This window comes from Myotis myotis, unplaced genomic scaffold (assembly GCF_014108235.1).
Source record: "Myotis myotis isolate mMyoMyo1 unplaced genomic scaffold, mMyoMyo1.p scaffold_m19_p_7, whole genome shotgun sequence".
NCBI classification, from domain to species: domain Eukaryota; kingdom Metazoa; phylum Chordata; class Mammalia; order Chiroptera; family Vespertilionidae; genus Myotis; species Myotis myotis.
In genome coordinates this window covers 70,742,485-70,768,444 of record NW_023416379.1, presented here as the reverse complement: position 1 = coordinate 70,768,444, position 25,960 = coordinate 70,742,485, and the positions used below count along the sequence as shown (strand labels likewise).

The 25,960-nt window shown below is 36.3% G+C and overlaps 1 protein-coding gene across 1 annotated transcript in view; it reads right to left on the bottom strand.

Moving 5' to 3' along the window:
* Window positions 1–25,960, bottom strand: part of EYS (eyes shut homolog) — a 1,264,258-nt gene that overhangs the window by 425,941 nt on the left and 812,357 nt on the right. The window contains 2 exon segments of the mRNA XM_036318417.1: window positions 9,237–9,279; window positions 9,282–9,348. Of these exon segments, the coding sequence (XP_036174310.1) occupies window positions 9,237–9,279; window positions 9,282–9,348 (110 nt within the window).

The window sequence follows — 25,960 nt, the reverse complement described above, 5'->3', positions numbered from 1 at the left end:
TTCTACCAGTGGCTAGGTTCTTACAGTTCTCTACATCCAGCCAGAGGTGAGGGGAAAAAAGAACAAGAAAAAGAGAGAATGGCATACTTCATTCCTCTTCATGTTCCATTTGTGAGAACTATATTGACAACCTTTTCCTGTAAAGAACTGGATACTAAATGTTGTAAGCTTGTTGGGTCATGCGTCTCTGTGACAACTACTCAACTCTGTGGTTATAGGCTACAAGGGGCCATAGATAATATATAAGTGATTGGGTGAGGCAGTGTGCCAGTAATAGTTTATTTATGGGCACTAAAATTTGAATTTCATTTAATTTATGTCATAGTCATAAAATATTATTCTTAAAAATATTGTTTCCAACTATTTAAAATGTGAGACCTTCTTCGTTCCTGGGCCTGGTAAGGAGTGGTAGCTGAAATTAGCCTGAGGCTATCTTTGTTGACCTTTGACCTAGAGGCAAGGTAGCAGGAAAAGGTTGTCACTGTGTTGGCTGCTGCCTTTAGTAAAAGCTCATTACTTTGACAGCTAGCTATGTCTCCCATAGACTGTTCCTCTACCCACTCAATAGCCATACATGCCCCCTTTCTCCTATACTGGTAGTATACCTAGTCCCTTTCCAAGAGATAGAGCACAAAATCTCTTCTAGTCACTGCTCAAAGTCAATGGTTTCTAGGTTATGTCCAGTCCTTTCCATCAGGTCTGGATGTGGCCTCTTAAGGTCTGAAGAGCTACAAACTCCAAAACAATCCTGACCCTTCATATAAACATATGGAGCAGGAACAGGATACTTGCAAAAAAAAAAAAAAAAAAAAAAAGCCCATTCAGAAAGGCAGAAATGGGAATACGTAGCAATGATGAAGAGCAGCTAAGCTATCAGTTGTGACACCTTTCTGCCTCGGTACTCGAGAAGGTTCCTTGATTAGACAGATGCTCTGTGGTTAGCAAGATCCCTGTTCATGGTGCTTTCCTCTTTGGTTCGGTCTGAAATGGGCTTTATACAGAATGTGCTCCTTGGGGAAGACAGCGCTTTCACACATAGTGCTTCGGGTATCAATTTTGGGGCCCTAAGTTTCACAGTTAGTGTTTCTTTTTTTGTTTGTCTGTTTCTTTGTTTTTATCAAGGCTTGTGGTTTTCTTGGCAATATACTTCCATTAACATTTAGGAAGCATCAATCTATTTACATTTAGTCTGGTTCATGTTAATAACAACATGCAGTGTTCTTTCCTTGCAATAATTCTCAAGCTGGCTTTAGTATTATTTTGTTTTTTTCTTCTTCTCTTATCTTTATCTCTCCACCTAATGACAGCCACCTTGAGGTCATCTGAAGGTCACCAGGAGGGGAGAGAGCATCCTTTGAATTAATCTTTGCCGAACAGCTTAGTTGTTATATTTCACTGACATATCTTAATGAGCCTGCGTTGTTCTCCATGTTATATATTCTTAATGCTTTGTTTGGGAAGGGTTCTTTAAAGAATCAGCTTTTCTAAACTTTAGAAGCTTCAGTGATATGTTAGATCCTGAAGTCCTTCTCATCTAGTAAATGACAGCAAATGCACTTCCTAAACATCACAGGCTGAAAATCACAGACACTTTACTTCAGTTCTCATTCCACAGAAGAGGACTAGCTCAATAGTCCCACCCAGATGCAAGGAATGGGGGAGGGTGGAAAGGACTGAGCAAGTGTGTTCTTTTCTGTGCAACTATTTCTGTGGGGGAAATTCTATATCTGGAGGGGGTGCAAAAACTGTTTGTTGTAAAGTTAGTAGAGAATTTAAATTTTATTCTGAAAACAATGCAACCATTTGGAAGACTACCATCTATTAATACCAAAAGCAGAAATTGAAGTAAAATTTGTCAGGAGCATCTTGCAGTATATAGAAGCCTGAGGACAATGAGGTATATGACCATTCTTGGTCTCATGACAGTTTTGAACATATGAGACAGCTTTTGCAGATCCATCATTAATCATGAACACAACCATGAATGCTATTATTCCAAAATAAACAAAATTTCTGTTTTTCGTAAGACTAAACCATGTTATAAATCACCAGAACCTCAAATAGAAACATTTGAAAAAGATTAATATAAAATTTTACTGGATATGACTGTATTTGCATAAGTAAACTCAACTATATGTATTTCATTGCAGAACTAAAAATAGTTTTTTTTTATTCCTGAATGGTTCATTTCCCAAGTATTAAAATAGACTTTAAAATGTAAATATTGATATCTTTCAATTGTCAAGGAAAGCATACAATGCACAAAGATTTGAAAGAGACATGAATAGAACAATGGAAAGTTTCCACAATGCAGAGAAATAAAAATATATTTCAGTAAGAAAAAACTTAGGCAAAATGAAAAAGATAAATTGGAATAGAAATGAAGTCAATTTATAGTGTGACAAAACTTATCAACTTCATATTTGTACTTTGCTGTTTAGTGTCTTTGAATCTATTTCTTAAAATTTATTTTAGAGTATTATTTTGTTCCTTTTGTACCAGAAAAACATTTTTTTTAAATGAAGGTAGCGCATTTGAAGTTCTCATGGAAAGTATTCATTAAAATTTTTATTGAATTTATTGGGACAGCATTGGTTAATAAAATTAGTATTATTCTTCTCAAATGACTATTCTCCTACTTGACTGGGAATGTGGTCCAATAAACACATGTGAAGATTGCTAATTACAATAGTTACCAAAATGGAAGCACTTCCTGTATCCAGGCACTGTGCTAAGTGCATTGGTTATACACAGTTACATAAAATTCTTATGTCAACCTTATAATGCTATTATTATTGTTCTTATTTTACAGCTAAGGAAACTGAAGCTATTTAACAGAGAAGTTAAATAACTTTGCTAAGGTTATGCAAAGAGTCAGACCTAAAACTGTAAAATGCCAAGAAAACAAAAAAGTGAAAGCTCTTTAATATTGGCCTTGGAAATTATTTTTGGATATGACAGCAAAAACTCAGGCAACAAAAGCAAAAATAAACAAGTTTAACTACATTAAACAGACAAACAAACAACAACAATAACAAAAAACCCCACCACTTCTGCAAAGCAAAGGAAACACCCAGGAAAATGGCAACCCATGGATTGGAAGAAAATATTTGCAAACCACCACATCTGATAAGGGCTAACTACCCTACGTACAGAATAAACTCATACAACCCAATATCAAAAAGGCAAACAAACCAATTAAGAAATGGCAGAGAACTAAACAGAGAATTTTCCAAAGAAGACATACAAATGGCCAACAGGTTTATGAAAAGTTGCTCAACATCACTAATCATTAGGGAAATGCAAATCAAATCCACAATGAGATATCATCTCACCTCTGTTAGGATGGTTATTATAAAAACAAACAAACAAAAAACAAGTATTGGTGAAGCTATGGAGATAAGGGAGGCCTGTACACTATAATGTAAATTTGGAATAGCCATTATAGAAAACAATAGGAGTCTCTGCAAAAAAACAAACAAAAACACACAAAAAAACAAAAACAAACACTAAAAATACAACTACCATGTTACCTAGCAAGCCCTCCTCTGGTTATTTGCCCAAAAGAAATGAAATCAGTACCTCAAAGATATATCTGCAGCCTATGTTCATTGAAACATTAGTCACAATAGTCAAAATATGGAAACAACCTAATGTCTATTGATGGATAAATAAATTGTGATATCTACCTATCATCTATCTATCTATCTTCTATCTATCTATCATCTATCTATCTATCTATCTATCTATCTATCTATCTATCTATCTATCAATCATGGACAATTATTCAGTCTTAAAAAAGGAGATGCTGCCATCTATGACAACATGGATGAACCTGGAGGACATGCTCAGTGAAGCAAGCCAGATGCCAAAAGAAAAAATTGCATGATTTCACTTATAATAGAGTTGAAAATAGTCTAATAGTAGGATGGTGATAACCAGGGCAGGTAGGTGTCGGGAATGGGGCGATGTTGGTTAAAAGAAACAAAGTTGCAGTCATGTAAGATGAAGAAGTTTGGAGATCTAATGTACAGCATGATGACTATAATTAATTTAATAAGACTATTCTGAAATACTGGAAATTTGCTGAGAGAGTAAATTTCAGTGCTGTCACCACACACAAAAAAGTAGCTATCTGAGGAGATATATATGTTAATTAGCTTGACTATAGTAATCATTTCACTATGTATATGTATATAAAATAATCATGTATACTTTAAACACATATAATTTTTCTATAAATAAGAATATATTTCAAAAGTATAAACAGCAAGATTTTATAATTTAAAAATATTAGAGAAGATGAAAATATTATATAGAAATATTTCCTAGAAGCTTTGAAGTGAATGAAAGATATATAATAAAAATTATTATAATAAGAATTAACTCATAGAAGTCTTTTGGTCAATAAAGAGAATATATTAATGAGCCTCAAGCAAGAAATCAACAAACTGTGGGGTTATTCATCTTTATGTGTATAAGACTGAGACTAGTATTAATTTTAGTTTTGGCTTCTCGACAGTAGCATCTCAATGCTATAATATAAAATGGTAGGACTATAGTCCCTGTAATAAAATTCGGAATCTCACATAGTCCTCCACTGTGACAGTAACTACCTGTGCAATATAATCAGGAAAATAGGGAACCAAATGCCAAATTAATGGAAAGCAGTATTTCTCATAGTGTGATGAAAAAGACTCCAACAATCTTTCATATGGTCTGTGAGGTTAAAATATTTTTAATAATACCAAGATGCTTTTTGACTTTTTCACTGTGTTTACATTCACACTGATAGTACAAGAGTAATGGTGGATAAAACTATAATGCCTTAGTATGAATAAAAATGGTGACACCAACTTACATTAATAGGTATAGTATTCTCGACTTACAGTTGAAAAGTGCTAATTTTACTCAAGAGTGTACTTGAGGCAGTGGCAAAACTATTATTTTTAAAACTATAACTTATAAGTATATGCCTTCTTAATAATGTGTGAGGCAAAGGGGACAATGCATAAAGTAAATTCCTGCTGCCTGCTGAGCTCAAGGAGAAATACTTAGAGGAGTACTTATGTGACTATTTAGCACGGGAGCCCAGCTAGCTTCCTGAAATAACAACTAACATTCAAACTATGGTTATGCAACTCAAGGTGTTAGGTAGAGAGTTTCTCAAAAACAAAATGAGCCTGTCATGTCAAAGGAAGTAACTAATAGTATTTGTTGTCAATATTAAAATCTGAGCGTTTAAGCAAATATTAGAATTTTGGAAAAAAATCTTATCCACTATTGTGAGTTTGACAGCTTTACAATAGTTAAAAACTTTTCTGATGAGATTGAAGGGCATATTCACAGCTAAGATTTTTTTGATATTTTATACTGATGTGTCTAGATATTTGAGGCAGCTGAATAGCTCAAAAACAATATTTTGTAAGTGATAGTACAAAATCATGCATGGGTAAAAGAACCATTCAAGATGTAAAATAGTCCCAGCCTTGTGGCTCAGGGGTTGAGTGGCGACTTAAATTTGTACGCCATAAGCATCTATACATGCAAGCGGTGGACCTTTTTTAATTAAATTCAAAATATTGTGGCAGTTAACTGCTATGAACTAGAAGATCAGTGTCTGATTCAGGTCAGGCAGGACATGCCCCTGTTGTGGGCTCGATCCCCAGTAGGGGGCGTTCAGGAGGCAGCTAATCAATGATTCTTTCACATCATTGATATTTCTATCTCTCCCTCTCCTTTCCTCTCTGAAATCAATAAAAATATATCTTAAAAAATGTAAAATAGGAAAATGGGTTTGAATTTAAGAGTGTAAAGGCTCACCGATCAAGGTTTCACATTACATATTACAACTAACCTTTAACAATCTATTATTACCAAGTTTTGGTGTAATATCAAAGAAAAGTATTTCCAATTCTCTGAAAAGCCTTCTAATAATACCCTATCATGTCCAAATATATGTGTGCGAGGCAAGATTTCTTCAACTACCACAGTGAGCAATTATTGGACAGATTGAATGCAAAAGCACATATGAGAATTCAGGTGTCTTCATTAAAAATATGTGCAAAATATGTAAAACATTACACTCTTCTATCATTTTTATGTTTGTCAAGTATAGATATTTTTATAGAAGTACACTATTCAATGTTATTTATGTTAATATGTAATGAGTTTATCTTCTTATTTTACAAGAATTAAATGATAAATATACTTAAACCCCTCAGTTTTTTAATATGATAAATACTGATGAAAATGCTATATTCTGTATATTTTTTAAAAAGCTCTTAGCAGCCAATAATAATTTTTAAGAGTGAAAAAGCCAAAATATTTCAGAATCACTGTGTAGAGTAAATCTAATGGGAATCTCAAAGTAAAAATGTGTGTGAAGAAATAATCACACAATAGAATTACAAGCTATAGGGTAAAACTTGGAACATCTGCTATTCCAGGGAAATGGCAGTGAATGGCCTACATAGTTCATACCCACAAGGCGCACACACTATACCGTGAAGGGACTCATAGAAGAACCGTCTACAAACAAATAAATAAATTCAAACAGTGATATGTCTCATAAAGAATACAAAAAAAATTATGGAAATAGAGTAATTTTATTCTGGTTGGTCCAGGAATGCCTCCATTAGGAGGTGACAGTAAAGTTTAGGTCTGCCCAGCCTTCTGAGGGAGGGGGATGGGTAGAGAAGAGGTTGCTGCAAAAGGGACTAGAGGAGGCAACTCTCTGGAGATGGGATATAATTTTAAAAAAGAAAAAAGGCCAGTGTCATTGAGCTCTTAACAAGGAGAAAGCTCAGTTTTGTCTTCTTCACAACCATATAAGCAAGGGTTATTATTCTGATTTCATAGATGAGAAGACTGAGAAATGGGGAACTTTTAAACCTTTTGCTCACTGTCATACAGACAGGAAGTTGCATAATTCAGCTTTGAAAACTATATTCTAAAAGAATTCTGTATAATATATCTTTTAGGAGAGGAGGTCCTAAGTGAAATAATGTGGTGGTATAGGTTGATGAGAGGAAAAGAGTAAATATTCAGAGAAATTTAATCGTTGCCAGTTGTACTAACTCTAACTATAAGCAAAATACCTCTTATATGTCTACAGCTCTGTTGGATTTTGTAGGGAGAGATAATATCACTAGAAGCTTTAAGTCCTAGCCAGTGGTTAAAGAACCAATATTACAAAATAAAGGTCAAATGAATGGCATTTTAAATAAAATAGGACTATATTAGAAGAGAGACCAAGAAAAGACAACATTTACAATTGCCTTGAAGATAGCTGAGATTACACAATGAATTTTTGTTTTTGTTCTTGTTTTATACTTATTCCTATAAACAAAAGTCAACTGTGTCCTGCTTTTATAAAAATAATAGAAACATGTATGTTTATCATATTATTAAATTAGCAGATGAATATATAAATTGTCAAAGAACTGCATCCTTTTCAATGGACTTACTACCTAGTGACTGCTCATAATTAACTTAGCAATAGTTAACAGATCACATAGTATTTGACAGAGAAGGTATAGAACAAAGAATCTAAGGGATAAATAATTGTTAGAAAATACTGCTAATTGTAAATCATAAAAAAATGGACATATGCTTTTTTAAAAAAAATTAGGAATAAGTAGTAAAATATAAGGACTTATGGATGTTTGATTTATATTAAAATTGCTGGGACCCATCTAATGTATGTAATGTAAGACATCAAATTTTCATTTGATTAAAAACAAAACATACAGGCAAACAAGCAAAATAAAAGCTCCCTGTCTACTACTGTATAATAGTTGCTACAAATATATTGTAAATGCATTAGTCTAGGGCAGAAGGTGGGATAGAAAGGGTCAATGGGGAACAAAGGGGGCATTTATAATACTTTCCACAATAAAGATTTTAAGGTGAATTATTTTACCTTCTGAAGTATTTCTTTAATTCTTAAATATAAACAATACCCCTCCCCCCCCACACACACACAAAATGAAGGAGCAAGTTTGATTTTACTCAAATATGTGAGGTTCTCATAGCCTTCTGTTTTTTTCCTTAGCACTTTTCATATTCATATATTCATTTAAACATTTCATCAATAGCTCCTCTATCCTATATAATAAAAGGGTAATATGCAAATCGACCCAACAGCCAAATGACCAGTCGCTATGATGTGCACTGACCACGAGGGGACAGATGCTCAATGCAGGAGCTGCCCCCTAGTGGTTAGTGTGCTCCCACAGGGGGAGTGCTGCTCAACTACAAACTGGGTTGAAGACTGGCGACTGCAGCAGTGGTGGCGGGAGCCTCTCCCACCTCCGTGGCAGTGCTAAGGATGTCTGACTGTGGGGAGCGGGCCAAAGCCATCAGTTGGACATCCCCTGAGGGCTCCTGGACTGCTAAAGGGTGCAGACCAGGCTGAGGGATCCCCCTCACCCCCTGAATGCATGAATGTTGTGCACTGGGCCTCTAGTTACATTATAAATTCCTTAACAACTGGCACTGTGTGACTGTTTATTCACATTGGACCAGAGTGCACAGAAAGATTTCAGTACTTCAAAAAATTTTGGTAGAATAAATTAATATGTTTTTAGGCTTTTAGGCTATCCTGTGACCAAGCCCCATGCCCCACCCTGCCATCCTACCTAACCTGTGAGAACATATAACAATGCACTATAAAGCTCCAAAAATGATCCTTTTTTCTTAACTGTAAGGGAGTTTTTGTTTTTTTTTAAAAAAATATATATACTAATGTTTTAATGCCTAATACTGAGTCAACTATACTAGCTCTTCCCCCCAACATAGGTAGAGATTTCTATAACCAGAGAAGGTCATCTGAAAAGAATGTGTCACTAAGATGGACATTCAAGCACAAGGACAACTTTTTGAGAGAGATATAGTAGCAGAAAAATACATTTTAGCACTCTGAGCAATATACCGCCTGCATGACTATCAGTGTGCTTGTACTTAAATACTGAGAGATGATGTTTTCTAATCCAATTCACTGATCTTTTTTTGGTAGATATGATGTTTCTTATCAGTATAAAGAAGAAACTGATTATAAATAAATGTTCCAACTTAATTGGGATAGAGCTTACAAATTCTATAGTCTGCAAGAAAGTAAATTAGAATGTGGAAGTGTGAAGAAAAACCAAATGATTAGATTACTTCAAATGGAAATCTTATCTTTGATGTGGTTATTTGAACAATTATTTGAAAATTCATTAGTGGTATTTTACCTGCAGTTATCGATGTGAATTTTTTTCACTGCCTTGGATGGAAGAAAGATCCCCAGTTATTGATTTCTACAACCTCTATGCAGCCAGTAAAATTCTCAAATGATCCAGGAACCTAGGAAAGAGAGAGGGGGACTTACATTATTTTCTTCATGTTGCAAACTGGTCAGAGTGTACAATCAGATTTTAGGACTGATTTCATCTATTCAATATATTGGTAGAAAGTAATTGAACTCTTTTCATAAATTATCCCAAAATGGTAGGAAAAAATACCACCTTATTCAAAAGTTATGTGGAGTCCATAATCTTATTGTATGAAATTCACTGTCATTTGTATTTGAATACGGAAAATGTGTTCATTAATACAGTTGATTACATTGAAAAACAGGAGAAAGCTGATACACTTTTCCATCTTTTGCCTTTGTTCCTTGCACTTTTCCTTTCAGCCATTAGTACCTTGTTCCATCCACAGCTATAGACACATCAAGAAAAACTGCTCCTTCTGGGGTCAAAGAAAACAGAGCAAGCTACAAATACTCGTGACATCTTATAGCCCTGATGCAGCCTATCTTTCGGACTGAGTTGCATGGCCTGAATAATCTGGGCAAAACATGTATCTAGAAAGATCATCAAAGGGCCAAGAGCAAAAAAGAGAACATAAGGAATTGGAAAGCACTTGTTTTAAGGAACAAATATAACCTCTTAAAGATAAGCATAAATATGACTTTTTGTTCTATTCACCATGAACATATTATACTACACCAGTAATTTTATGTCTCTATAAATTTACATTTATGTGAAAATGAGATATTAAAAAAACTAGAAAGAGGCACATCTCAAAATTCAATAGTTAGAAGTGAGCATTTATTTCAAGTTGTTTTCTGTTATGCTCTCAATATTATTAAAGAATTTATGCTAAGATAGACTGAGTTATGACCAGGGCAATCATTGGATTTATATACTGAAAAATACATTGATTTCTGAATTAAAAATATTTACTATTTGCATTCTTAAGACTTGGTTTCTTATTGAGTGTAATATTGTAAATAAATAAATGATAGAATAAGACCTTAACTTTGTTTAGAAATTTTGGGGTGAATATATTTTATTCCATCTTTTCACTTATAGTCTTAGTTTAAAAACTTTTAAACCTTTTCTTCTTTTCCCCTATGAGGCTAAAATGTACTGCAAACCCTTTTGGCAAGTAACACTCTGTCAAGTGTCAAAGATGACTGAACTAGAAAATAAAACAATATTTCACATAGTAAGTTTACCAAGAAGTCATTCGATTCCAAGGAAAAATAAAAACATTTGGCTCTTAGATGCTGCAGAGGGAAAGTATCGATTTGTAATTGTTAGTTTAAAGTTTTTATGAGCTTCCTTAATCATATAGTTTATCACATTTATTTTATTACAGAAGGGGGTTGAGGTTTGGGTAAAAAGTTTAAAGGATTAAGCAAAGAAAAACACAACAACAACACGTAGACACAGACAACAGTATAGTGATTACCAGAGGGAAAAGGGGGTGGTGTGAGGTAGAAGAGGGCATAAGGGGGATAAATAGTGATGGCGGGAGACTTGATTTGGGGTGGTGAAGACACAATACAATATACAAATGATCTACTATAGAATTGTACACCTGAAACCTATATAATTTTATTAACCAATGTCACCCCAATAAATTCAATAAAAAAACCATACGCCTAAATTTTACATTTTAAAGTAAAGTTTACATATACCTCTCCTGAAACCTCACAAACATGTTAATTAGTAAAGCTTAAAATTTTTAAATTAAACAAAAATAAAAATGGTTTTAGAAAAATACTTTTGATTGCAATGATTGTGAATGTTAGAACTTGTGAATATGTAATCAAATCAGCAATTTGGAATATGAGGAAGCAAAAAACACCCGATCAGAAGAGCAAAAACGAAAAGAATCCAAAAATATGAAGATATTGTAAGGAGTCTCTGGGACAACTTCAAATGTACCAACATTCGCATTGTGGGGGTGCCAGAAGAAGAGACAGAGCAAGTTATTGAAAACCTGTTTGAAGAAATAATGGCAGAAAACGTTCCCTACCTGGTGAAAGAAATAGACTTATAAGTCTAGGAAGCACAGAGTTCCAAATAAGATGAACCCAAAGAGGCCTACAACAAGACATATCATAGTCAAAATGCCAAAGGTTAAAGGCAAAGAGAGAATCTTAAAAGCAGCAAGAGAAAAAAATGGTAATAAATTATCTAACCCTACAACTTAAAGAATTAGAAAGAGAGCAACAAGAAAATACCAGAGTGAGCAGAAGGAAGGAAATAATAAAGATCAGAGTGGGAATAAATGACATAGAGACAAAACAAACAAACAAACAAAAAAAACATTACAAAGACCAATGAAACCAAGAGCTGGTTCTTTGAAAGGATAAATAAGACTGATGAACCTCTAGTCAAGCTAACCAAGAAGAAAAGAAAGAGGACCCATATAAAGAAAATCATATTTGTAAGAGGCAAAATAACAACAGAACCCACAGAAATACAAAGAATCATAAAAAAAATACTATGAGCAACTCCATTCCAATAAAGTGGTCAACCTAGAAGAAATGGACATATTCCTAGAAAAATACGACCTTCCAAAACTCAATCAGGGACAATAAAAAAAATCTGAATAGGCTGATAACTATGGAGGAAATTGAAGCAGTAACCAGAAAACTTCCAACAAATAAAAGCCCTGGTCCAGATGGCTTCAGAGGGGAGTTTTACCAAATATTCAAAGAAGAAATAAAACCTATCCTCCTCAGACTATTCCAAAAAATTCAAGAGTAAGGAACACCTCTGAGCTCTTTCTACAAAACCAGCATTAACCTAATCCCAAACCAGATAAAGACAATTCAAAGAAAGAGAATTATAGGCCAATATCCCTCATGAACATAGATCCCAAAATTTTCAACAAAATTCTAGCAAATCAGATTCAGCATTACGTTAGAAAGATTATATACGGTGACCAAGTGGGATTTATTCCGGGCATGGAAGGATGGTACAATATCTGCAAATCAACAACCGTGATACACCATATAAACAAATTGAGAGATAAAAAACATATAATCATATCAACTTTTGCAGAAAAAGCATTTGACAAAATCTAACACCCTTTCTTGATAAAAAAAAACAAAAAACAAAAAAACAAAAATAAACAACTCTCAGCAAGATGGGAATAGAAGGATCATACCACAACATAATAAAAGCCATATATGACAAACCTACAACCCACATCATACTTAATGGGCAACAACTAGAACCATTTGCCCTAAGAGCAGGAATAAGACAGGATGCCACTTTCACCACTCCTGTTTGACATAGTCCTGGAAGTACTAGTCATAGTGATCAGACAAGAAGAAGAAGTAAAAGGCATCCAAATTGGAAAAGAAGAAGTAAAATTGTCATTATTTGCAGATGACATGATATTGTACATAGAAAACCCTAAAGACTCCATCAAAATACTACTAGAATTAATAAATGAATTTGGCAATGTAGTAGGATACAAAATTAACACCCAGAAATCTATGGCTTTTTTATACACCAATAATGAACTCACAGAAAGAGAAACTAAAATAAAATCAAATCCCATTTACCATTGTAACAAAAAATTAAGATACCTAAGAATAACTTTAACCAAGGAAGTAAAGGACCTGTACTCAGAAAATTACAGGATACTGAAAAAAGATATAGAGGAAGACATAAACAAATGGAAGAATATACCATGTTCATGGATTGGTAGAATCAACATCATTAACATATACATACTACCCAAAGCAATCTAAAATTCAAAACAATTTCTATTAAAATATCAATGGCATACTTCAAAGACAATACTCCAAAAATTCATCTGGAATAAAAAAGACCAAGAATAGCTGCAGCAATCATGAGAAAGAAGAACAAAGGTGGAGGGCTCATAATACCAGATATCAAGCTGTATTACAAAGCCACTGTTCTCAAAACTGCCTGGTACTGGCACAAGAACACACATATAGAGCAATGGAACATAACAGAGAACCCAGAAATCGACCCAAGCCATTATGCTCAATTAATATTCAACAAAGGAGGCAAGAGCATACAATGGAGTCAAAATAGTCTCTTCAATAATCAGTGTTGGGAAAATTGAACAGATACGTGAAAAAAAAAAATGAAACCAGACTGCCAACTTATACCACACCCAAAAATAAAATTGATAAAAGACTTAAAAGTAAGATGGGAAACCATAAAAGTCTTAGAAGAAGCCATAGACAGCAAAATAGCAGATATTTGTCATAGCAATGTCTTTACCGATACAGCTCCTAGGGCAATGGAAACTAAGGAGAAAATAAACAAATGGAACTACATCAAAATAAAAAGCTTCTTCACAGCAAAAGAAACCATCAGCAAAACAATAGGAAAGCCCACTGCATAGGAGAACATATTTGCCAATGTTATCTCTGATAAGGATTTAATCTCCAACATTTACAGGGGACTCATACAACTTAACAAAAGGAAGATAAACAATCCAATCAAAAAATGGGCAAAGGACCTAAATAGACACTTTTCGAAAGAGGACATTCAGAAAGCCAAGAGACATATGAAACATGCTCAAAGTCACTAATCATCCGAGAGATGCAAATCAAAACAACAATGAGGAACCATCTCACATCTGTTAGAATGGGTATCATCAACAAATCAACAAATGACAAGTACTGGTGAGGATGCGGAGAAAGAGGAACCCTCATGCACTGCTGGTGGGAATGCAGACTGCTGCAGCCACTGTGGAGAACAGTATGGAGTTTCCTCAAAAAACTAAAAATGGAACTCCCATTTGACCCAGTGATCCCACTTCTAGGAATATATCCCAAGAAACCAGAAACACCAACCAGAAAGGATATGTGCACCCCTATGTTCATAGCAGCACAACTTATAATAGCTGATATTTTGAAACAGCCTAAGTGCCCATCAGTAGATGAGTGGATTATAAAACAGTGGTATATCTACACAATGGAATACTATGCTGCTGTAAAAAAGAAGGAATTCTTACCATTTGCAACAGCATGGATGAACCTGGAGATCATTATGCTAAGCAAAATAAAGCCAGTCAGAGAAAGTAACTACCACGTGATCTCATTCATTTGTGGACTATAAAGAACATCATAAACTGATGAAGGAAAATAGAGACAAAGAAGCATTGAATAGACTGTCAAACTTCAGCAGGAAGGCAGGGAGGGTTGGTGGGTGGTGGTAAGAGATCAACCAAAGGACTTGCATGCATGCATATAAGCATAACCAATGGACACAGACACTAGGGAGGTGAGGGCATGTGCTGGGGGTGGGGGTTGGGGGAGGCCCAGGGAGGTAAATGAGGGAAAAAGAAGATATTTGTACTGCTATTCATAATACTTTAAACACACACACACACACATACACACACACACACACACACACACACACACACACACACTGAGTGGCCAGATTATTATGATCACCTGACGTTTGTAGGCAAATTAGCCATACACTGCATCATATGGGATATGGAAGCCGAAGGCCTGTCGAACACCTTTGCTGTCTGCAGTTACCAAGATAAAACGTCTCCAATTCGCACAGGAACAGAAGGATTGGACATTCGAGCATTGGGAAAAAGCCATGTGGTCCGATGAATCACGTTTCCAGTTGCATCATGCAGATGGCAGAGTGAGAATTTGGTGGAAACAGCATGAAAGCATGCACCCCACATGCATGAGTACAACCCTTCAAGCTGGTGGGGGCAGTGTTATGGTTTGGGGCATGTTTTCTGGCATGATTTGGGCTCTTTAATTCATGTGGAACAATGTCTGAATAGCACAACATACCTAAGTATCATTGCTGATCAAGTTCATCCTATCATGTTGATGGCGTATCCCAATGGAGATGGCTTCTTCCAACAAGACAATGCACCATGCCACGGTGCTCATATTGTGCAGGAGTGATTTCAAGAACATGAGGGAGACTTTACCTTGCTTAGGTGGCCCTCACAATCACCAGATCTCAATCCAATTGAGCATTTGTGGGTCAACGTTAAAAGAGCCGTCAGGCAGCTGGTTCCACAACCATCAAATCTCACGGAACTGACAGTGCTATTCATCAGGCATGGTGTCAGGTTCCTCGCATCACCTTTCAACATCTCGTGGAGTCAATGCCAAGAAGAATCGCCGCAGTATTGAAGGCAAAGGTGGCCCAATGAAGTACTGATGGGGGGTCATAATAATCTGGTACCTCAGTGTATTTTCTTATGGTCCCAAATTTGGCATTATTTCAAGAGTTAAAATTTAATTAGATACCAATCATACCAATTCCCACATAACTTTACAATGAAAATAATATTTGTTGAAAGTAATACCTTATGAAAATTAAATCATAATCTAAACAATTAGGAAAATGCCAACTGATATAGAATTTTGGCCTGATATTGTTTAGTATCAGATAAGAGTTAATGATTCTGTAAAATAAATAATTAAGATCTTACATTAGAAATAAAGCAAATGTTTTTTTAAATTTGAGATTCTCCTGATTTTAAGTAAAAATAAAGAAATATTATTTAAAAGTCTTTACTAGTAATTTTTTTTCAATTTTAAAATTCAAAAGTTAAGAAACTTTTAAAAAACTTCTGAACTTGCAACTTTTCTGATACCCTATTTGATAGTTGAAGACTTTCTGAAATAACAAAGCACTTATATATTGTTAAAGTGTAATACAGGAAATGGTAGATACTGTATTTGCCTTGAACTAAAAAGATAAAATATGGAGTTTTCTACTACTTGCAATGTTACTTGAAGAAGTCAGCAATAAAAATGAAAGTTTAAGTAAAATGTTGCAACTTCTCATTTTTTTGCTGGTCACAGTTCACTGAATACAAAATGCATTTGGAAATAAGGGAGATTCTACTATGTTGACACCAGTAACCAACTCATCTTATAGCATCTCTCTGACTTTAGATTCAGAATCAAGCTTTAGAAAAGCAGACATTTTGGCAATTTTGCAGAATTGTCTCCATATGGAGTCCACTAATGATAACATTTTTTTTGTCCTACAAAATATTCTTTAGGTCATTCTATTACTTCAGATTCCCATTTCTAATGTTGGAATATAAGTTGTACACATTTTAGAAAATAAGTATTTTATAAAATATTTTGGAATCTGAAAAAAAAACAACACGTAAAAGCTGTAATAATAATAGTAACATTATGTTGAACTTGTACTTAATAGAAAATGATTGCACCAAGTTCCAAATGTTAAAATTCATAAAATAATTCACAAATATTTCCATGTATCCCAGAATTTACAGAAATGTCTTGTTACCCACTGTTCTGCTGTTACACATTATTTTGATAGCTTTTTCCCAGACATTTGAAGCATAAGAAGAAGGTTAGGTAATTTGCTCATCTGCAGGCTGATCTTACCCCCATTTTGCTCTGGCATATCACATACTTGGCTATACTACTTCCCTCTGTAAACTCTCCTTGTCATTCTCTGTAGAGACAGAGGAAATGGAGGAAAGAAGGAGATTTCAATCAAAAGCACTCATTTATTCTGGGAAAAAGCTTACATTCCAGAAAACTATGTTTATCTGTATATTAGTGGCCCAGTGTATGAATGCATGCACATTGAAAGGAAATTAATTAGAAGAAATATTTTTTAAAAAATATATTTTATTGATTTTTTTAAAGAGAGGAAGGGAGAGGGATAGAGTGTTAGAAACATTGATGAGAGAGAAACATTGATCAGCTGCCTCCTACACCACTCCCGCCCCCAGCCACACTGGGGATGTGCCCGCAACCAAGGTACATGCCCTTGACTGGAATCGAACCTGTGACCCTTCAGTCCGCAGGCCGATGCTCTATCCACTGAGCAAAACCAATTATGGCAGAAGAAATATTTTAATATCACTATTCACTCTTTCTCTATAATAGAATTTTCAACTAAATTCATGATCAACAATGACAGATCGAAACACACACGTGATATTGGCACCAGCAAGAGCTTTATATGTATCGTGCATGTGCAAGTCAACTTAGCCTTTTATAAATATACAATAAGTTTGCTTAATTAGACCTGCTTTCTGATGTAGCTAAACTTTTTCCAGCCTAGTGAAGCACCCCAACTTCTCTTTCAGGTAATTGTCAGCAACACAGCAGTAAATATCAACACGAAGCAGATTATTATTGTAGATCATGCAGGGAGAACAAAGGGTAAAATATTTAACTGCAGCAGTGTTTGACTATATTCTGTGCAGTGAGAAAACCTGAAGTCATTTTCAAGGTCCACCATTCTTCTTTTCAGTCAGGTCAAGTTTCTAAGCTTTTTAAATCTCTGTTTTCTAGCTAATGAAAAGAAAATAGGATTCCACTGAGTCTCCTGTCTACCTACTCCAGGACTTCTGTAAGGATCAAATGAGATGAGCCACGGGAAAATATTTCACATACATTGGTTAAAGTGTGAAATGTTTCCACCTGGCTATAAAGCAAGTCATGTTCCTGGGCTGAAGAAACTGCAAGAAGGCTAGTTGTTGCTAGGGAGAGGAAGCAGGGCATTGCTACGGGATGTCATTACCCATGCCCACAGCAACCATTTCCAGGCTGGGCTGGGCTGTGGGCCGCATTTTGCGCCATGGAGTCTCGGCAGCTTTGGCTGGGATTTGGTGGGCTGTCACTCTGGGGTGATGGTGGGGCCTGTGTCTCACTTGGGGGAAGCTGAGTGTTGCTTTGTGGGCACCAGGTCTGTGGTACTGTTTCTCTGTAAATGGCCAGTGTGCATGATGTCAGCTCCTGTGTTAAGCATCTGCCCCCTGGTGGTCAGTGCACATCGTAGTGACTGGTTGGATGGACACTTAGCATATTAGCTTTTTATATATATACTAGAGGCCCATTGCAGGAAGATTCCTGCAACTATAGGGCTTCCTACGGCTGGAGCGAAGCAGAGAAGGGAGTGAAACCCACTGAGGCGGGCTTCCCTCCCGCTCCACCGCCTCCCTGGTTTCCCTCCTGCCTCCCGCCTCCGCTGCCCTGGCTCCGTTCCTGTCTCCGTCGCCTCTACTTTGCTCCCTTCTGCAGCGCTTCGCTTCCATGTTGTCTTCAGTCTTTGCTCCCAGCTGATATATGCAAATTAACCGCCATCTTGGTTGGGTTAATTTGCATACAGTCGCCCTCATTGGCTGGTGGGTATAGCGAAGGTATGGTCAATTAGCATCTTTGTCTTTTATTAGTGTAGATATATATATATATATGAAGCAGATGGGTAATGCAGTGTGTTGAAACCCAGTCCACACAATAGCAAATTGTGTTGAATGAAGATTTATCAAGTTGTATGACAATTTTCTAGAATTTTAAGATAACCAAGGGATCAACAAAGCAAGCAAACAAACAACAACAAAAAACAAGCCCTAACCAGTTTGGCTCAGTGGATAGAGCGTTGGCCTGTGGACTGAAAGGTCCCAGGTTCAATTCCGATCAAATGCATGTACCTTGGTTGCGGGCACGTCCCCAGTGGGGGGTGTTCAGGAGGCAGCTGATTGATGTTTCTCTCTCATCAATGTTTCTAACTCTCTATCCCTCTCCCTTCCTCTCTGTAAAAAATCAATAAAATATATATTAAAACACACACACACACACACACAAAACCTAAGTGATTATGTTGTGATTCCTTTACTTTAATTTTGATTTAAGCCAGTTTTCAATCATTCTATATATCTAAATATGGCAAAATGAAAAAAATATTTTGACAGAAGTCAGGCTTAATAAAGTAGTAGTCACAGGTTCTAGAACTTCTATTTCTCTCTTTTTAATCACATATTTAAATATTTATCTATATGTATTAGATTTATGTCCATCACTAACTATACCTATGTGGATTGATAAATAACATCATTTGTTTCTATTTTTAGCCCTTAAAAGAGATCTGAGGCAGAATAATTTCTATTTAACTCAAAATATCTAAATATATAAAGATAAAAAATGTTTCAATGAACCATATAATCCTTTGAATTGAAGCAGAAATAGACAGCAAATCCATAAATAATTCATCAGATAATTGAGGGCTTTTAAAGATAAAAAGCCCTGAATTTTTTCCTTCTGAAATTTTTTCCTTATCAAATGTTTTTAGTAGAAAAACATACTTTCTGTCCCATCCCTCTCTATTGGACCATCCCAATTCATAAGTAAATATACTTTAATATTGTCTATTATAAAGAAATATTTTTCCTTGATCTCTCTTGCTTCTTTAGCAACCATAACAGTGGTTTCCAGCATGGGCATCAATTGTAGCTTCTCTGCTTTCTGCAAAATTATATACAGGCTTGTTAAACTATCAATATATATATATTTTTAAATCTGTAAAATGAGAAGAATAATAATAGTAGCTATGTACTGTGCCTATTGTGGGACTCTAAAGTTAATACATATAAAATATTTTATAACAATACCTGGCCTTTAAATGTTTAATACATGTTAGCTGATCTCATTCTCATGCATTCACATAAGCAATTAAAAAATTCTTCATCCAAGGAGATTTTGTTGTTTTTTTCTTAATCCTCATCTAGGGACATTTTTTCCATTGATTTCTAGAGAGAGTGGAAGGGAGGTAGTGGGGGGAGGGAAACATTGACCTGAGACACATCCATTGGCTGCCATCCACAAACCCACCTACTGAGGTTGGGAACCTTCAATAGAGGCATATCCCCTCGACTAGTAATAGAACCCAAAACCCTTTGGTCTGCAGGCTGATGCTTTAACCACTGAGCCAATCAGCCCAGGGCAAGGATATGTTTTTATTGATTTTTTAGAAAGAGAGATAGGAGGAGAGAAATATATAGAAACATTGATGTGAGAGAGAACTGTTGATTGGTTGCCTTCCGTAGGTGCCCTGACAAGGGATCAAATCCATAACCTAGATACGTGCCCTGACCAAGAATCGAACCCATAGACTTTTGGTGTATGGGACAACACTGCAACCAACTGAGCCATGCAAGCAGTGAAAAAGCAAATTTTGAGAAAGCCTGCTATCCTCCCTATCTTTATTGTTTTCTAATCTTGCTTTCCTCATTGTTACTCTATGCAATTCTTGGCAAAATCATTCATTTTGTTAACTCAAATGGATACTTGTCTTTTCATCTTCCCCTGAACCTTTTACTGTGTTGGCGCAGATTAAGTCCTTAATAAGAAGGCTGGTTGATTAATTGGATACATGATTTAATTACTCAAAATATCCGGGATAAAAAAACAAAATCAATACAAACACACTTGTTGCTATTGGCTGATTGTTTTTATGTCCCCATACCCCCCAATTCACATGCTGAAATTCTAGTACCCAATATGATGGTATTAGGAGTTTGAGCTTCTGGGAGGTGCTTGGATCATGAGATGGAGCCCTAATGATTAGAATTAGTGGCCTTGTAAAAGATAGCCTGCAGAGCTCCCTAGGTCCTTCAGTCATGTGAGCTTGAAAGAAGTCTGTGAGCCAGAGGAAGACCCTTTTTGACCATGCTGGCACCCTGATCTTGGACTAGCAGCCTCCAGACTGTGAAAAATACATTTCTGGTGTTTATAAGCTACTCATTCAGTTTGTGTTATTTTGTTATAGCAGCCTGAATGAACTAAGGTAGAAAATTGGTCCCAAGAAGTTGCGTGCTGCTATAATAAATACCTAAAAAGGTAGAAGTAGTTTTGAACTTGCCAAGAAGTAAAGGTTAAAGAGTTTTGAGATGTATGCCAGGAAAACCTTACATTTCTGTGAATGGAGCAGTAAAAGCAAGTCTGGTGAGGGCTTCAAAGGAGAAGAGGAGAGGTGTAGAGAGCAGCTCAGATTTTTAGAGAACACCTACATGGCTGTGAGTAGAATGTCAGTAGAAACATGGACAGTATATGCCATTTTGATGAAATCTTAGTTGGAAATGAGGAATATGTTATAGGGCAATGGAGAAAAGGCCATCCTTGTTATAGAAGGACAGAGAAGGTGGCTGAATTGTGTTTGTGACTTAGTGTTTCACAAAGAATATAGAACTTGTGAAAAGGAAATTAAATATTTGGCTGAAACAAATTTTTCTTTGTAATTGTATTTATATGTATTTAATGAAAGTTGAACATAGTTAAAATGTACAATATGATGATTTCATTACATATATATAGTGCAGTAATTAATATAGTCAAGCTATTTAACATACCACATAGCTGAATTCTTTCTAGGCAAATATTGAAGGTATGGCTTGGCTTCTCTTGATTGCATACAGTTAAAGAAATGACTTAGAGATGGAACTGTTAATTAAAAGGGAAGCAGAACCTAAAATAATTTGGAAAAACTCTTAGCCTGTCCATATTGCAAAAAATATGAGAGCATGGTTGGAAGAGAACACTAATGGTGTGACCAAGGGACCTTTTGACAAGGATCATGTGGGTGTGAACTAAGGACTTAATCAGCCACTCCAGCAAGAAAACAGCCAACTTGAACTGAAGGGAGAGGATACAAAGAGGAAAAAAGGAAGTTGTCTTAGCTTTTACAGGATGGGACCATAGAGCTATTGGCTGTGAACATGTGCAATTCTTCAAGACAAGGTAAGAGGGACTCCAAAGAGGGTCCAGAAACCATTAGAACTGCTTCCTTGGTTTCAAAATGGAGACTGTTACCTGGGTATCAGCAGGCCAGACGACCCTGGCCCAGAGCCTTGGGGACAGTGCTGCCCAAGGCTGTACTGGGGATAATTGCCTAGCAAAGCATGGTGCCATGGTTACCTCCACCTGGATATTGAAGGAGGGAGCCTCCCAGGGCTGCGGGTCTACAACCCCAGACTGCTGGAACCATCTGCCTGTGATTTCATCTTGGAAGAGCTACAGGCAAGCAATTCCAACCCTTGAAAGCTGCTGCAAGGGCTGTGCTCACAAAGCCACAGACGCAGGCCAGGGGCTCTGAAGGTTTTCATTTGCTCAGAATCTTTTACTCTTTTTCTTTTATATTTCTCCCTTTAGCATGGGAGTGCCCATCCTATGCTTGTCTCGCCATTGTATTTTGGAAGCACATAACATGTTTGATTTTTACAGGTTCACAGCTGAAGAGCAAGTGCCTCAGATGAAATGTCTCACTCATATATGATTTAGATTATGTGTCTATTTTAATATGTTTTTATTGATTTTTAGATAGAGAGGACCATAGAGGGAGAGAGAGAGTTAGAAACATGGATGAGAGAGAGAAACATTAACCTTGATCGGCTGCCTCCTACACACCCCCTACCAGGGATCAATGCTGCAACCCACAACCTGGGAAATGTTCCCTGACTGGGAATTGAACCAGTGACCTCTTGGTGCATGGGACCACGCTCAATCCGCTGAGACACACTAGCCAGGCTAGATGATATTTAGATGAGACTTGGGATGTAGGCTTTTGAGTGATGCTGAAATGAGTTAGGCCTTTGGGACTACTGGGATAAAAGTCATGTATTTAGCAGGCAGAAATGACATGAAGTTGGGGGGTGTGGGGGTGGAATGCTATGGTCAAAATGTTTATATCTCCCCTGAATTCATATGTTGAAAACCTTATGTCCAATGTGATGGTAAGGAGATGGGTCCTTGGGAGGTGCACCTCCTTCTTTGGGAAAGTGGAGCCCTCATGAACAGAATTAGCGCATTTATAAAGGCACCAGAATTCCCTCCAGTGGTTGGCAAACTCATTAGTCAACAGAGCCAAATATCAACAGTATTTCTTCAAAATAGACTCGCCCAGGCCAAAAACTGACTTCTGCGCAGGGGCCACAAAGTTTCAATCGCACTGTACGCGCGCCCACACGTGGCATGCTGTGGAAGAGCCACACTCAAGGGGCCAAAAAGCCGCATGTGGCTCGTGGGCCGCAGTTTGCAAACCACGGCCTAGCCTAGCCCTTTCTGCCACGTGAGGATAAAAGAGAAGTGTGTATCCCAGAAGAGGACTCTCACCTGACCCCGCTGGCACCCTAGTCTCAGACTTCTATCTTCCAGAACTGTGAGAAACAAACCTCTGTTGTTTATAAACTGCCCACTCTGTGGCGTTTTGCTATTGCAGCCCTAAATGATTAAGACACTTGTTTACTCATTTTTCAAGCTCCCATTCTTGTATCTGTATGAAAGAAGAGGGAACAGAATCATAGCTATTTTAAGAGCAAGTACTGTTTTTGTATTTGTGGACACATCATTTTATTATTAATTTTATAATTCTCTCTACTTCAACCTTCTCTGCTTACTCAACTACTTCCAAAATTGTTAATTTCTGCTGATTTACATAGTATAGTCTGATGGTTTTTACTTAGGTCCTACAGAAAAAAAAACTTCTCTAAAATGTATTCCTACCACTATTTATGTAGAGATATATTCACTAAAAACTGTGCTGTGGGCTATAGAGAGATGGCTGGACAAGACATATTTTTTGCCCTAAGGTGGCTTCTAGTGTAGGCCAGAGGGTAAATATGCAAACAAATATTTATAATGTAATGTGGCCAGGTGCTTCATGAAGGTAGGGACTCAGTCTGCCCTCTTCACTGCTTTCTTCCTAACATATAGTCTTAGAATAGACGTTATATAATATTACAGCAGTGGGAGACAAAACTTGGTCTGAGAAATACTCTATGAAACTGTTGGAAATGGAAAACTTTATGGGGTTTTGAGTCCAAATACCCTAAGACTTGAACTTTACACTTCGTCTGAGTCCTATGAAAAGCCTGTGCATTCTACACCTTTTAAAATATGCTGGTTTTAAAAAATTCTCCATGACTACTTGTGCATCGTCTAGGATAGGCATTTGCAATTCCTGTGCATAAGAGGCAATATGATCAATTGAAGAATCTTCCTGTCACATGGTAGAAACAGACCTGGAGCGATTTCAAGGGCATGATGAGAATCTCAGAAAAACAAACAAACAAACAAGACTTTTCCCTTCTGGCTTACTGATGCCAGAAATCCCACCTTCTGAGATTTATTCTTTGGATGAAAGCTTTTAGCTTGAAGTGTAAATATCCCCAGGAGAGGAAGTATATAAATTATCAAACATTTAATAACATGCTATAATTACTTTGATCAGGTTCTTTCCCGAAAACATGAATTGATGAAAAACAGCTAATGAAAGTGCAGGGATGTTGGGCTCTGGAGACACCAACTACTGGGCAGAAAGGACAAAGGAAGACAGAGGGTGCCATGACTGTCAGCTGGGATGGTGCCCTTGCCAACGGGGTTTTCTGTTGCCCGCAATCTAGCTTTTCCGGCCTGATGGGACTAGACTAACATCTGTGCTGGGACTGTCAGAGTCCCACAGGTGCAGAAGATCTAGTTTATTAGAAGTGAATTTGTAAATACAGAGAAAAACAACTGGCACTTTGAGCCACCAGAGATTAGAGGCAGTAATGAAACCAGCAAAGGCGAACATGGGCACGGATGGAAGCAAATAGCTTCAGTCAATGTCAGATATAAACAATCGCATACTTTATTTTTTTTTTCTGGAAAACTATAAATTAAATCCCAATTTTATGAAAACAGAGACCCTCATTTTACAATAAGTTTCACAGTGATTAGTTCAGCAAAGCCAGACGTGGCTTATTACCAGAAATACTATGAGCTCTATTTGTCATTGCTGTTTGTTAACTTTAGTTTCAACTTTAGATTTTTTTATATGGGGCATGCGCGTGCTAATCTTATATGCTACATATTGATTCTGTAGGTGGGCGAATGAAAGACAGGAGCTTAACTTCACAGTTTGTTTCCTTATCATCAAAAGGGAGCTCTAAAGGTGTTTTCTTTCAGCTTTAATTGTCTAGGATACATAGTTTAAGCATCCTGTGAAAACAGTCATAATTTTCTCATCTTCCTATTCCACCTACATCGTTTCCCCTCTTCACTCAGCATTCTTGTTTTTCCCCTTCATTTGAGACGTACTAATATAAAATTTATATTCTCAATTTCCCGGTAAATGGATTCCACATACCATATATGCGATGTTGGGACATTCTGAGAAATTTGCGTAGTGTGTCATTAAAGGCAGAACCTTTTTTATCGCTAAATTTCATTAAAATAATATATATGAATTTATTTAGTACATTTATATAAATAAAACTTTCTATGTATAATGTGATGCTTAATTATAATTATGTGTGTACCATGTACATAGTGATCAAATCACCTGATATTTTTTTATTTATTTCATGTATCAGAGAAGGAACAAATACATCCTAATGAGTTGAAATGTAAGCAGTCCCTTTCCCAGGATATTTCTTAATATGGTTTCATAGCCTTCAGTCATTCCAAAATGCCTTATGATTGTTGCTGTAGCTGAAAACCTCCTATATTGCTATTTACTTCATTTGTTTCTTTAAAACACCTCAGGGCCAACACTGCCATCCACACTCTTATTTTGTCCTAAGCAAAAATACTTGTGAAATCAGAACGTCGACATTCAGGTTCTATCAAACCACACTGTTTTGAAACAAATTAAATAAAATAAAAATTTGCCTACACACTGCCAAACATTAAATCACACATAGGGCAACACAGAGACAGTTCTGCGCCTGATTTAATGAAGAGCATGGAGTTTAAAGTTAACTGTCTAGGTTTACATTTGGACCCGACTGCTTGGCTGGATGACTTCCCTATTCCTCAGTTTCCTCATTAGTAAACTTGAGATAATAAAATTATGTACCTCACAGGGTTCTTGTGATAATTAAGGCAACGTGTATAAAA